Raw genomic sequence first — 15639 nt, 5'->3', positions numbered from 1 at the left:
CAATCAGCCATTTATATTGGTGATTGTACTTTTCAGTTCTGTAATTAACATTTTGTTCCTTTTTGTAATTTCTATTTTCATTTGTTTCAAGAAAATTAGTAATTGCTTGTTGAAGCATTTTTATGATAACTGCTTTGAAATCTTTGTCAGATAATTCTAACATCTGATTCATCTTTGTGTTGTTATCTGTTGACTGTTTCCCCCCCCCCCGAAGTTGTGATTTTCCTTGTTCTTGGTATGATTTTTTACTGTACCCAGGACATTTTGGATATTATGAAACTCTCAATCTTATTTAATCTTTTTTAGCAGATGTCCCTTTGTTATAATATTGTATGAGGGCAATATAAATATATATGTTCAGCTTCTTTCTGGGTCCCACTGACACCACTCTGGCAAAATTGAGGCACTCATTTATATTGCTTCATTAAAGACAGTAGGGTAGAAGTTTAGGTCCTCTCTTGGCCAAAAAGTGGGGCACACTTTGCTTCACATTGTTGGTAGGGGTAGATGTTCACCTCCCTGCTGGGCCCCGCTGACACCAAGAGGGGAAGTAGAAGGTTAAAACTTACTAAGAATGGAATATCAATTATCCCCATCTCATTCAGCCTTATTGATGCAGACAGGGATGGAGTCACATCTCCCTTATAGGCCTCAGAGACACAGGAAAGGGAAGGTAAAGGAGAGTGGTGAGTAGCTCTACCGTGCGTGGTCTCTTTAGTCTTACTGCTGCTGGATGGAGGTAGAGACTCAGCTCATCACTGGAGTCCACTAACAATATCGTGTCATAGAAAGCAGAACACAGCCTGTTTTCCCTGAGCTGATGGAAGATCCTATCCTAGCAGGGAAATCAGAGCACTGTCTATTTTGTGGGAGTGTGGGAGACTGAACAGCTCCCCACCTGTCCTGCCAATAAACACTACCAGGGGAGGGATTCAAAGCTTTGCCATCTGCTTCTGTGGGTAGCAGGGGTGAGGTGGAAGATCAGCTTCCTGCTTGGCTGTGCTAAAACTGTGGGGGAACTAAGTAGTTTTCCCATTGGTGTTTGGCTGGAGTAAGGTGAGTATTGCCAAAGGCTTTTGTTCTGTTAGTCCACCCCTATCCTGGGTCCTATGGCTTGAATGACAGGATTTCCTAAGTGTTTTTGTTTTGTTTTGTTTTGTCTGTGCCTGTTGGTGTTTCCAGATTGGAGCCTTCATCAGTGTCCTGTTGAGAGTAAATAGGAGGCAAAAAGGAAACCCAGCTAACTCATTGCTGTGTCATTCCTCAAGTCCTGAAGTCCTTAGAAAGTCTGATTTCTTCTTCCTCCTTCAGAGTCTTTCTATGCTTGTTTATTTTACAATGTCCAGGAATTTTTAGTCGTTAAAGAAAAGATTTGGGAAGAACAGAGCTACTGTATTTGGCTAGCACCACAAGTTTCCTCAGTAGGGATACTTTTGGAACTTGATAAACTTACTATAATATTACCTGAAGCAATTAATATATGAGTCAACAGTATAAAAAAAACCCCACAAACCTTTCTTATTATGTTAAAAAAAGCACTATAACCAAAACAGTATGGTGCTAGCAATGGAATAAATAGATAGGTGAATCAAAAGTTCAGGAAAAGACAGACTTATGTATGTGTATGTGTGTATCAAGGCATATGAAAATTTATTATATAATAAATGAGGCAATTCAAACCAGTGGGGGACAATTTGTTTTTTTGTTTTTTTCAATAAATTGGGCTGGGAAAATAAAGATACATTTGAAAAATATTTTGTAAGTTTAGTCATCCCATATATAAAAATAAATTTATACCAATATAAATTACAGATAAAGAATATCTAAACATTTCTATTTAAAATAAATACACCCAAGGTGGTAGTATACCTGCCATAACTATTTGGAAAACAGTTCGATTTCATACAGAAAAGTTGAAAATACACATTATTTAAAACTCAGGAATTCCATTTTTCAGTATACACCTCAAAGAAACTCTTACACAGGATGCTTTTATAAGATTTTATACCATCATTTTTCATAATAGCTCCAGATGGAAGCAAGGTGAATGTCCCTCAAGAGTAGGATGTCTCAATAATTTGTGGCACAATGGAGTATTTTACAGAGGAAAATAATAATAATAACAAACCCCCCCAAAATTTTAGCTATAGATAACAATATGAATAAATCTCACAGTGTTGAACCAAAGAAGGCACAAGAGAATGTATACATTGTGATTCAATTCATATAAAATTCAAAGAGAAACACAAATAAATTATAATATTTAGGGATGTGTATAAAAATAAAACTAAATGAAATAATAAGAACTCAGGATATTGGGTGGAACAGATGGTCATGATTGGGCCAGGAATGAATTTGCACTTTACCTCTTAAGCTTTTGGCCATCCATCCGCTATGTGGTGATTTATTGTAATCAATCAACAAATACTTAATTTAAACTATGTATGAACTAAATAATAATTTCTGGTGCTAGAAATATTGTGAAGATTACCATACTTTGTAAAAATTGAATTATGTTTTATTAATCAATCATATTTTAATAATAAAAATACACATGTATATTTATTTATACATGGTATATTGTGGATGTATTTCAAATTTAAACTCAATTGTACTATTCAGATAATTTAAAATTACTCAGTTATTTGCCAACTAAAATGAACATTACAACCAGATGTTTCACATTTTCTCCAATCAAAACAAAAAGATTATATCTGATTTCAGTTGAAAATGATAATGGTGCCATCAAATAAATGCTGATGAAATATTTTATAGCAAGTTTTCTTCTAACACTTTTGAAACAAGAATCAATTTCATATCTTTTATGCCTCAGGCTTCAAACTCTCTGAAGCTGTTTTAGATATAATTCCAGTAATTAATTTTAAAAAATCATATAGTAATGTCATCATGAATCATGCTTTTTTGAAGGAATCTCCTGAGGGACAACTCTTATAATTCTAGAATTTCAAAAAACACAATGAAAAAATTATTTCTTTAGAGAAAAGTCACTATAAAACATAGCAATGTTTCTTCTAATTAATTAAACTAATAAAAAAAACATATGAATCCTTGGACAGGTTCTTGGACAGGTCAACAGTTTTGGTCTACTGCTATTACTTCATAGAGCTTTTTTAGGTGATTCCATTAACTAGCATGCTCTCAAGTAATTCTTGGATAAGGACAAATCCCAGTATCAACTGAAAGATAAAATTATCTTTCTTCTGAGGTTCTGGCTGATTTAACCAATGCCTTAATGGGTATTTGGTTATCTGAGAGGGACCTCAAATTTATAAGTCCAAAACTTACCCTCTTTCCTCTCAAACTTATTCCTTCTCTTATGTCTCCTCTTTAAGTTAATAGCAACACAAGCTGGATTGGACTTAAGGTTTCTGTCAACCAAAGTATTTTATGAATATATATAAAGTTGGAATGGGTCTTTTCACACTCCTGTTTTTTTTTTCCCCTGCTAGAATATAATTATTGGATTAATTTCTGATATTGGCTATACAGAACACCAGACATATTGAAACTAATAGTATATTACATAATAAAGACCAATGACATTAACTGATTTGAAAATAATGTGAGCAAATGAATGATTATTGACTAAGATTTGAATTTATTGAACCTGATTTTGGAAAGCTTGATTAAATTAAGCTTGATGATTTGTTTGGATCTTTAAATATTGTTAACAATTTAACTCAGTATTGCTATCCTTGACTACTGCTATCAAGTTGTTAAATTTTATTTATATAATAGATAATAAGTTCAGTTCTGATTAGATTGTAAATTGCTCTTGGGGAAGGGCCACATGATATGCCAGAAGACTAACAGTCCATAGGATTGGGTAAAATGTTAACAACAGAAGAATGCAGATTATGTAATTTTCAAAGAGTAAGGTCAAGTTTTCATTTAATGTACTATAAATTTTATTTTATTTTTTTAAAGATTTATTTATTTATTTATTTGACAGAGAGAGAGACACAGCAAGAGAAGGAATACAAGCAAGGGGAGCAGGAGAGGGAGAAGCAGGCTTCCTGCTGAGCAGGGAGCTGATGCGGGCCTTGATCCCAGGACGCTGGGATCATGACCTGAGCCAAAGGCAGACACTTAACGACTGAGCCACCCAGGTGCCCCATGTACTACAGACTTTAAATTGCAATTGGCATACTGTGTTTTCAGTGGAACCAGAAAAAATATTTTCTAGAAGATTGGTACTTATAATTAGTGAAAGCCTACAGGGAAAATAAATTAAAACAAGATAGAAAGATAATCCATTATGCACACTAATGCTATACATAGTGTTTCTTAAGTAGATTTTCAATGAATTTCACATGAAGTGTTCCTTTTTAATCTTCCAAATAATTTTCAAGAAATGCATTGATAATGGTGATTGAAATCTGATGGGGGTTACCTTATATTTTTTAATTAAAATAGATAAGTGAATTAAATGAGATCCCAACACACCCAAACATTCAATAGTATAAAGAAAAAGCAATCCTTCCCCCACCTACCCAGCAAGATACTAAGTCTTCTTAGAGATGAAAAATGGCATACTATACCTTGATTTCTTCTATTTCATCTGGTACTATCTTGTATGCTGATATAGTCCCACCCAACCTGAAATTAGGAAAAGAAAATATTCTCAAAACTGGCAATAGTCTATAAAAATATATGGAGTATTTCTGCCATTAGCATCAGAATGCCACCAATAATTGCCCATTGCCCGCCCCAATGACCATGGAATAAAAATGACCTTTCCATGCTTAAGTTTTCCATATGTTACTTAAAAAGAGGTGGATAATGAATGACTACTAAAAGAGGAAACATTAAGTTATATTTTTAACTATAAACTTCTCATTGATACTTTTAGTATTGTTACCACTTTTACTGATGGATTCTGTCACAACTAAGATGTAGCAAGAACTAATAACAGATATGATATTTGCCTTTTTGGTTTGTTTTTAATAAACATAATTTACTTTTTATAGAGTAGTTTTGAATTTACAGAAAAATTGAGTAGAAAGTAAAGAGGTTTATTTCCCAGATGCCCCACCAGTTTTCCTTGTTATTAACATCTTATATTAGTGTTGTACGTGAGTCACAATTGATGAACCAATAATGATTTTGCTTCTTTTTAAAAGTAATTTAAACAAGGACTTGGAGAGATGTGTGTGTGTCCAGCACTGTCCAAGGAAAAGAGATGAGTGTTTAAGGGTTACAATTTAATCCCTAAAATATGATCTTTGCCTTAAGGCACTGAAGTCATTACTGCCATGATCACCTGTTTGAAAATGTTTTTTTAAAAAAGTAGCTAAGAATTATTTAACACTTATCAATTGCCAGACATGTTATATATTATCTAATTTAATTCTTTTTTTAAAGAAGATTTTATTTATTTATTTGACAGAGAGAGATATAGTGAGAGAGAGAACAAAAGCAGGGGGAGCGGGAGAGGGAGAAGCAGGCTTCCCCATGAGCAGGGAACCCGATGCAGGGCTTGATCCCAGGAGGCTGGGATCATGACCTGAGCTGAAGGCAGACGGTTAACTACTGAGTCACCCAGGTGCCCCTAATTTAATTCTCATAACAGTTGCCATTGTAAAAATTGGGATATTGAGATACAGGGTGATTCAGTAATTTCCACAAGTAATTGAAGGATGTAACTGAGATGCACATTAAGTGTAAAATATGTACCAGATTTAAAGTACTTAGTATAAAAAAAGGCTAATTAAAAAATACTGAATACATTTTAAAATAATATGGTGGATATATTGAATTAAGCTATAGTTTTAAAATTAACTTCATCTGCTGCTTTTAGTTTTTAAAATGTGACTACAAAAACTTTTAAATTACACATATAGCTTGCATTTGTGACTACTATCATGTATCTATCAGGTACTCTAAGCTCTTAAACATCAAGATTACCTATCTACCATTACTCAAATTCAGTGCTTAAAAAGGAACTTTCTGACTACTTATTTAACTTTATAAATACTTCAATATCAGAAAAGAGAGTATCAGTCCAAGATAGTGGAGGAGTAGGAGATCTTAGTTTAATCTGGTCCCAGGAATTCACCTAGATAGCTATCAAATCATTCTGAACACCTGCAAACTCAACCAGAGATCTAAAAAAAGAATAGATGCAACTCTAGGGCGCCTGGGTGGCTCAGTGGTTAAGCGTCTGCCTTTGGCTCAGGTCATGATCCCAGGGTCCTGGGATCGAGTCCCACATCGGGCTCCCTACTCGGCAGGAAGCCTGCTTCTCCCACTCCCCCTGCTTGTGTTCCTGCTCTTGCTATCTCTCTCTCTGTCAAATAAATAAATAAAATTAAAAAAAAAAGAATAGATGGAACTCTAAAAATAGAAAAGCAACCACTTTCTATAAGGTAGGAGGTGCAGAGAAGTGAATCCAAGGAGATTTACGGGAAGATAAACCGCAGGGGGAGGAAGCCTCCATAAGCTAGCACCAAAAAGTGATATAGCAGCAGAGTGCAAAATCGGAACTTTTAGAAGTCGGCTGTGGTGAGAGATGTCCTTTGCCTGAAAGGTGCTCAGGTGGCAAAGCAGGGCGGAATCCTAGGTGGAACAGTGTGGTCTTAGGATCCTTGGGGGTCACAGGAAGACCGGGGGTGCTTGAGTATAACTGAGTTACCAGGCATTGGAGCAGGGAAGCCGGATACACTCAGTGAGCCCAGGAGTGGGCTTTCTGCTCAGGGCTGCCACATACCACGAACCATGGCACAGTCAGCTGACCACTCTTCAAACAGGGGCCCAAAAAGCGGCAGAACTGGTGAGACTCCCTTTCCTACTCTGGGAGGAGGGCACCACAGGAGTCTGCAGGGTTTGGAGACTCAAAATAGGGTCATGTGCCTGACATAGAAATGCTCGGTCTCAGACTGGGTGAGCGCAGAGTGCAGACAGAGTCCAGGGAGACAGGAGTGATTGACTGCATTTACCCCAGGGCACACTGAGAAGTGGGGCCCAGAGCTCTCGGCTCTGGGGCTGGAGATTTGGAGGCCACCATTTTCATTCTCATCCTCTAGAGCTGTGCAGAAAGCCTTCAGGGAACAAAAACCATAAAAAACAATCTGGAGCAGATTACTTAGCCTAGCCCCCTGGGAAGGGTGGTACAATTCTACCCAGGACAAACACACTTGAAAATCACCACGACAGGCCTCTCCCCCAGAAGATCAGCAAGAACATCCAGCCAAGATCAAGTTTATCGATCATTTAGAACTGCAAAACTCCAGTGCTAGGGGAATATAGCATATAGAATTCATTTTTCCCCCCACAATTCTTTAGTCTTTCAATTTTAATTTTTTCCCCTTTATTTTATGTATTCCTGGGCTGTAAAGTTGGTTCAACATCCACAAATCAATCAATGTGATACACTACATGAAAGAAAGGACAAGAACCATATGATTCTCTCAACAGAACCAGAAAAAGCATTTGACAAAGTACAACATCCTTTCTTGATTAAAACTCTTCACTGTGTAGGGATAGAAGAAACACACCTCAATATTTAAGAGCCATATATGAAAAGCCCACAGTGAATATCATTCTCAATGGGGAAAAACGGAGCTTTTCCCCTAAGGTCAGGAACACGATAGGGATGTCCACTCTCACCAATGTTGTTCAACATAGTACCAGAAATCCTAACCTCAGCAATCAGACAGCAAAAAGAAATAAAAGGCATCCAAATTGGCAAAGAAGTCAAACACTGACTCTTTGCAGATGACATGGTACTCTAAGTAGAGAACCCAAATTCTCCACCCCATAATTGCTAGAACTCCTATAGGAATTCAGCAATGTGGCAGGATATAAAATCAATGCACAGAAATCAGTTGCATATCTATACACCAACGAGATCCAGAAGAAAGAGAAATTAAGAAGTCGATCCCATTTACAATTGCACCCAAAATCTACGATAGCTAGGAATAAACCTAACCAAAGAGGCAAAGGAGCTGTACTCAGAAAACTATAGAACACTCATGAAAGAAATTGAGGAAGACACAAAGAAATGGAAAAACGTTCCATGCTCATTCATTGGAAGAACAAATATTGTTAAAATGTCTCTGCTACCTATAGCAATCTATACATTCAAAGCAATCCCTATCAAAATAACATCAACTCTTCTCACAGAGCTGGAACAAATAATCCTGAGATTTGTATGGAACCAGAAAAGAGCCTTAATAGCCAAAAGAATGTTGAAAAAGAAAACCAAAGCTGGAGGTATCACACTGTCGGACTTCATATGGTCACCTCAAAAATTACTGAAAAATAATCTGGTGAAACCAAGTATCTAATCCTAGATTTAAAAATAAAACAAACTGCTTGTTAACTGAAAAAAAAGAAAAGAAAAAAGAAAAAAAGAAAAGAGAGTATCACAAATAAGGCACTTACATATTCTAGATACTTGAGGATATTTCCTGTCTTAAGTACAAATTAATAAATGACATTCTGGTTTCTATTTTAAAATAACTTAATTCAGCCCAACGGATTTTATTAAAAACTCTACATTTAAACCCTTTACTATTACTATTTATTCTTGCTAATGGAAATAGTGTTCAAACCTTGATTTGAGAATTACTTCCTAGATTTAAAGTGCCATGATTGCATGATGAAAATACTAATGATATTTAACTTAATTCAGATTATACAACATATATAAGTGATATAGTAAATAAGACCATAGCAGGATAAACAGCAAAAGAGGACTACATGTTACTAAAATGAAAAATTATATAACTATCTGTAAGAGGTTTCAAGTAGGCATTTAAAAAATGTTTTTACTGTCAATTATTAAATTTTTAAATTAAAAGTTGAAATTGTTGGGATATCAATAAGGAATTTAGAGCAAAAAACTATTGAAAACTCAGGACTTCAATTTTCCATCTTGCAAATAATGAGTTAATCATTTTATTCTTTGAGTTTATTTTATGTAAGAGATACAAACCAGGGAATGAGAATGCAAAGAAATCATAGTCTTATATAGAAGCAGACTGAGTAAACAAATATCTGTAATATAACGCACTAAGGTGTCAAAATAGAACTAGGCAGAAGTTGAAGTTAGAAATTATTTCAAAATAAAGAGTATTTTAAAATTATCTAACATTGGGGGTGCCTGGATGACTCAGTCGTTAAGCGTCCGCCTTTGGCTCAGGTCATGATCCCAGAGTTCTGGGATTGAGCCTGCATCAGGCTCCCTGCTCAGTGGGAAGCCTGCTTCTCCCTCTCCTGCTCCCCCTGCTTGTGTTCCCTATGTTGCTGTCTCTCTCTCTGTCAAATAAATAAATAAAATCTTTTAAAAAAATAAAAAAATAAAATTACCTATCATTGTAAGGTAATACTACAGTCTACAGCAACTGTTAAATAAATGGCATTGCAGATTACAGAAATAGTTTATATTTGTTATAAACATTATAAACAATAATGATTGAAAGATGCAATTGTGATAATGTTTGACTTGTGGAAGAAAAAATAAAAACAAAGTTGCTATGATAACCTTAATTCTATTTCAATAAAAAAACTCATTTTCTCTTGATTAATGCTGACTACCAGTGCCTCAAATATTGCTTTTCCTGAAATCTCTACCTAGGGAAGGTAGGCTTCCAGATTAGTATTCTTACAGCAGCTTCAAGTCAATCATAATGGTTTTAACTGTTAAAAAGGCAGGGAAAGGGAGGAGGAGGTAAGGTGGTGGAGGAGGGGTGCCTGTGTGGCTCAGTTGATTGAACGTCTGCCTTCGGCTCAGGTCATGATCCAGGGGTCCTGGGATCGAGCCCCATGTTGGGCTCCCTGCTTGGCTTAACCAACTGAGCCATCCAGGCACTGCTTAGATTTGAATTTTAATTAAAGCCAGAAGCTAGGACTTTGAAGGGAAGCCTTATTACAAAGGGAAAAAAAAATAGGTCAATAACTGGAAGGAGGAGACCAAAAGATATCTTTTTTATAGGAAAATAACAGCATGTTTATATGCTGATAAGAAAAATCAAATGAAAATAGAAAAGTAAAAATTCAGGATATTGGAAAATTGTGGAAGCTATATCTTTGGGTGGATGAAAAGGGATAGGATTTAGTACACAAACAGATTGCTTGACCTTTGCTTAGAAGTTTGCATGGTTCTTTCATGTATATTCACTATTGATAACACATGAGAAGACAGATTGTTTGAATTTAGATGCAGGAAGGTAGATAATTGTGATGAGGCTGGAATAGATTTTTGTTCTAATTCTCTGCAGAACAACTTTCAGGGTTTACAGGTTTCATCAATACTAAAGGTAATACATAATTAAAGAAAACCCTACATGGGATCAAATATTTAAAATTAGTTTTTTCAAAATATACTAGAGATAAAAATCATAACTAGCATATTCTTCAGGAAGCAAAGAAACAATAAGAATTAAAATTTGATTTCTTACTCTTTTTTTTTAAAGATTTTATTTATTTGACAGAGACACAGCGAGAGAGAGGGAACACAAGCGAGAGAGAGGGAACACAAGCGAGAGAGAGGGAACACAAGCAGGGGGAGTAGGGGAGGGAGAAGCAGGCTTCCCACTGAGCAGGGAGCCCCATGTGGGGCTCGATCCCAGGACCCTGGGACCATGACCTGAGCCAAAGGCAGACGCTTAACAACTGAGCCACCCAGGCGCCCCATTAACTCAATTTCTTTATATTTCATAGATGCTAGGTAATTTTTTTAAAATACTGTCATAAATACCTATACATTATCTATATCCTTCACTGACTTGAGAGAAACATGATGCCTCTTCAGCCTCATCTCCCAGTATTATTACTTCCTGTACTCTAATACAATGCAGTTACTAAATTTCAAACAATTTAAAATCACATATAGCTGCCCAAAGATCCAAACCTTTTCACATATCCACATCTTTGTGTACAGTGTTCTCTGACTGGTCTTCCTGGAAGACAACTATAGGTCTTTTAAAACCTAAATGAAAAGTTAATTTTTCTGGATAATTATTTTGGACATTCCTCTCTCATCTCTTCAATACTCTTTCCCTCTTGTATGGTTAAACATGAATTCCTCTATTCTATCTATACTGTGTACCTATTTCTATTCTTTACTTTATAAATCTATAGTACAATGTATTGTTCTTCTGAATAGTTGTTCTACCCATTACTGAAAGTGGGGTATTGAGCTCTCTAGCTGTTATTGTTGAATTGTCTATTTGTCCCTCCAATTCTGTCAGCTTTTGCTTCTTGTACGGTAAGACTGTTAGGTGCATGTATGTTTATAATTGTTAATTCTTCCTTTGATCAATGTAAAATGTCCTCTTTAAAACTTACTGCTTATATAACTCTTTCCCCTTAGAGAACTCTGAAAGTCAGAGATGGTTTCTATATTACAAAACTTGGCCAAATGTATAGTATAAATAGGTGTGAAATAAATGTTTTTAAAATAAAATCTATTTTAATTTTTTAATAACCTAGAGATTACATAATCTTCTATAGTAATGTATTCCAATGCCCCTTATTGTGTATTTTTTTCCTTTAGAATAAATAATAAAAATCACTCATTTTGAAATTCATATTGACTTTCTTTTGATCTGTCTTGGTGTATATACCAAACAAATGGTCATACTTCTATATATATCAAGTCTGTGCACTACATGGCTAAATCATTACTCAGCTTTCTCTTTAGTAAATTAAAAATTTTTGTAAAAAAAATTATTTTAAATTTGATTTTCTAAATCTTTGAATATTCTTGTGGTTCTTCTCTGAATTATCTCCAAATTCCTTTTTAGTCTAAATTAATGAACAATTTTCATAATTTGTGTATGTTTATTTATACTGTTTTTAAACTTTATTATCAATTTATAATGCCTTATTCAGTATAGCCATTAAATATTTTCCTTATACATGCAAGTATCTCTTCTTCAGTCAATCTCAGATATATTATTGACAACTATTTTTATTTAATAATCTTTTGAGCACCTACTATGTACAAATATTGTTATATGCTACTGGGAAACACAAAAGAAACAGTGGTAAAAGTTATTATAAATTTACGCTATTTAAATGTAGCTTAGATATGACTGCTGCTCGGGGCTCCTGAGTGGCTCAGTCGTTAAGCATCTGCCTTTGGCTCAGGTCATGGTCCCAGGGTCCTGGGATCAAGCCCCGCATCAGGCTCCCTGCTCAGCGGGAAGCCTGTTTCTCCCTCTCCCACTCCCCCTGCTTGTGTTCCCTCTCCAGCTGCGTCTCTCTCTGTTAAATAAATAAATAAAATCTTAAAACAAATAAATAAAATCTTAAAAAAAAAAGATATGGCTGCTGCTCAACGGCCATTCTAATTACATATAGTCAGCTCACACATTACTTGTGTATATAATAGCAATTATTCTAAACTTCCATCTTTTTCCAAGCTTTTAACCCATGCCTATCTCTCTTCCTTTTACCAGATAAGTTTTTCTTCTTCCTTATTAAAAAGATGAAAGTTACTGATAAATTCTATTTCTCTATTATATTTAAATATAATTAACATATAGGGTATTATTAGCTCAGGGGTAGAATTTAGTGATACAACAGTTCCATATAACACCCAGTGCTCACTACAAGTGCCCTTCTTATTGCCCATCACCCAATTACCCCATCCCCCCATTCACCTCCCCTCAGCACCCCTCAGTTTGTTCCCTAGAGTCTCTTATGGTTTGTTTCCCTGTTTTTATCTTATTTTATTTTTCCTTCCCTTCCCTATATTCATCTGTTTTGTTTCTTAAATTCCACATGAGTGAAATCATATGGTATTTGTCCTTCTCTGACTGACTTATTTCGCTTAGCATAATACGGTTCTAGTTCCAGCCACGTTGTTGTAAATGGCAGGATTTAATTCATTTTGATGGCTAATATTCCTGTATCTGTGTGTGTGTGTGTGTGTGTGTGTGTGTGAGTGTTGTGTGTATGTAGCACATCTTCTTTATCCATTCAACCGTCAGTGGACATCTGGGCTCTTTCCATGTTTTGGCTATTGTGGACATTGCTGCTATAAACAATGAAGTGCAGGTGCCTCTTCGAATCACTATTTTTGTATCCTCTGGATAAATGTCTAGTACTGCAATTGCTGGGTCGTACCGTAGTTCCAGTTTTAACTTTTTGAGAAACCTACATACTGTTTTCCAGAGTGGCTGTACCAGTTTGCATTCCCAATAGTTTAAGAGGTTTTCCCTTTCTTCCCATTCTCCTCAACATCTGTTGTTAATTGAATTGTTAACTTTATTCATTCTGGCTGGTGTGAGTTGGTATCTCATTGTGGTTTTGATTTGTATTTCCCTGATGATGAGTAATGTTGAGCCTTTTTTCATGCGTTTGTTGGACATTTGGATGTCTTTGTAGAAATGTCTGCTCATGTCTTCTGCCCATTTCTTGGAATTTTAGTTCTTTGGGTGTTGAGTTTGATAAGTTCTTTATAAATTTTGGATCCTATCCCTTTATCTGATATGTCATTTGCAAATATATTCTGCCATTCCATAGGTTGCCTTTTAGTTGTGTTGATTGTTTCCTTTGCTGTGCAAAAGCTTTTCATACTGATTAAGTCCCAATACTTCATTTTTGCTTATGTTTCCCTTGCCTGTGGAGACATGTCTAGCAAGAAGCTGCTGTGGCCAGGGTGAAAGAGATTACTGGCTGTGTTCTCTAGGATTTTGATGGATTCCTGTCTCACAGTTAGATTTTTCATCCATTTTGAATTTATTTTTGTATATGATATAAGAAAGTTGTCCAGTTTCATTCTTCTGGATATGGCTATCCAGTTTTTCCAACAGCGTTTGTTGAATAGACTGGCTTTTTTTTTAATTGGCTATTCTTTTTTTTTTTTTTTAAGATTTTATTTATTTGTCAGAGAGAGAGAGAGAGCACAAGCAGGGGGATTGGCAGGCAGAGGGAGAGGGAGAAGCAGACTCCCCACTGAGCAAGGAGCCCGATGTGGGACTCGATCCCAGGACCCCGGGATCATGACCTGAGCCGAAGGCAGACGCTCAACCAACTGAACCACCTAGGCACCCCTCCATTGGCTATTCTTTCCTGCTTTGTTGAAGATTAGTTGATAATAGGGTCGAGGGTCCATTTCTGGGTTCTCTATTCTGTTCCATTGTTCTGTGTGTCTGTTTTTGTACCAGTACCATCCTGTTGTGATGACTACAACTTTGTAATAGAGCTTGAAGTCCGGAATTGTGATGCCTCCAGCTTTGGTTTTCTTTTTCAACATTCCTTTAGCTATTCGGGCTCTTTTCTGGTTCCATACATATTTTAGAATTATTTGCTCCAGCTCTGTGAAAAATGCTGGTGTTATTTTGATAGGGACCCTTTTTGGGTAGTATAGACATTTTAACAATATTTGTTCTTCCAATCCATAGGCACGGAATATTTTTCCATTTCTTTGTGTCTTCCTCAATTTCTTTCATAAGTGTTCTATAGTTTTCAGAGTACTGATCTTTTACCTCTGGTTAGGTTTATTCCGTAGGTATCTTACGGTTTTTGGTGCAACTGTAAATGGGATCAACTCCTTAATTTCTCTTTCTTCGGTTTCATTGCTGGTGCTTAGAAATGCAACAGACTTCTGTGCATTGATTTTATATCCTGTGACTTTGCTGAATTCCTGATCAGGTCTAGCAATTTTTTGATGGAGTTGTTCAGGTTTTCTACATAGAGTATCAGGTCATCTGCGAAGAGTGAAAGTTTGACTTCTTCTTTGCGGATTTGGATGCCTTTTACTTCTTTTTGTTGTGTGACTGCTGAGGCTAGGAGTTCCAGTACTATGTTGAACAACAGTGGTGAGAGTGGACATCCCTGTCATGTTCCTGACCTTAGGGGAAAAGCTCTGTTTTTCCCTCTTGAAGGTATTATTAGTTGTGGGTGTTTCATATATGGCTTTTTATGTTGAGGTATGTTCCTTCTATCCCTACTTTGTTGAGGGCTGTTATCAAAAAAGGATGCTATACTTTGTCAAATGCTTTTTCTGCAACTATTGAGAGGATCATATGGTTCTTGTCCTTTCTTTTATTAAGGTGGTATATCAAGTTGATTGATTTGTGGATGTTGAACTACCCCTGAAGCCCAGGAATAAATCCCCCTTGGTCATGGTGAATAATCCTTTTAATGTACTGTTGGATCCTATTAGTTAGTATCTTGGTGAGAATTTTTGCATCCATGTTCATCAGGGATATTGGTCTGTATTTCTTTTTGGTAGGGTCTTTGGTTTGGGATCAAGGCAATGCTGGCCTCATAGAATGAGTTCGGAAGCTTTCCTCCCATTTCTATTTTTTGAAACTGCTTCAGAGGAATAGGCATCAATTCTTTAAATGTTTGGTAGAATTCCCCTGGGAGGCCATCTGACCCTGGACTCTTGTTTGTTGGGAGATTTTCGATTACTGCTTCAATTTCTTTGCTGGTTATGGGTCTGTTCAGGTTTTCTATTTCTTCCTGGTTCAGTTTTGGTAGTTTATATGTTTCTAAGAATGCATCCATTTCTTCCAGATTGCCTAATTTGTTGGCATATAATTGCTCATAATATGTTCTTATAATTGTATTTCTTCGGTGTTGGGTGTGATCTCTCCTCTTTCATAAATGATTTTATTTATTTGGGTCCTTTTTCTTTTCTTTTTGATAAATCTGGCT

At 35.9% G+C, this 15639-nt stretch overlaps 1 protein-coding gene across 14 annotated transcripts in view; it reads right to left on the bottom strand.

Moving 5' to 3' along the window:
• Positions 1 to 15639, bottom strand: part of GPHN (gephyrin) — a 624049-nt gene that overhangs the window by 366139 nt on the left and 242271 nt on the right. For all 14 annotated transcript variants that reach the window (XM_064571194.1, XM_064571187.1, XM_064571189.1 and 11 more), the window contains exon 3: positions 4563 to 4620. Coding sequence is in view for 13 of the 14 variants with exons in the window: in XM_064571187.1 (XP_064427257.1) it covers positions 4563 to 4620 (58 nt within the window). In the remaining variant the exon portion in view is untranslated. The remainder of the gene's footprint in view (positions 1 to 4562; positions 4621 to 15639) is intronic.

The sequence above is a fragment of the Mirounga angustirostris genome, unplaced genomic scaffold, assembly GCF_029215605.1.
Source record: "Mirounga angustirostris isolate CCGP_5_RB_7025 unplaced genomic scaffold, mMirAng1.0.hap1 SCAF_9, whole genome shotgun sequence".
Lineage (NCBI taxonomy): Eukaryota > Metazoa > Chordata > Mammalia > Carnivora > Phocidae > Mirounga > Mirounga angustirostris.
The sequence above is the reverse complement of the archived record's forward strand: the minus strand, read 5'-3'. Positions and strand labels throughout refer to the sequence as shown.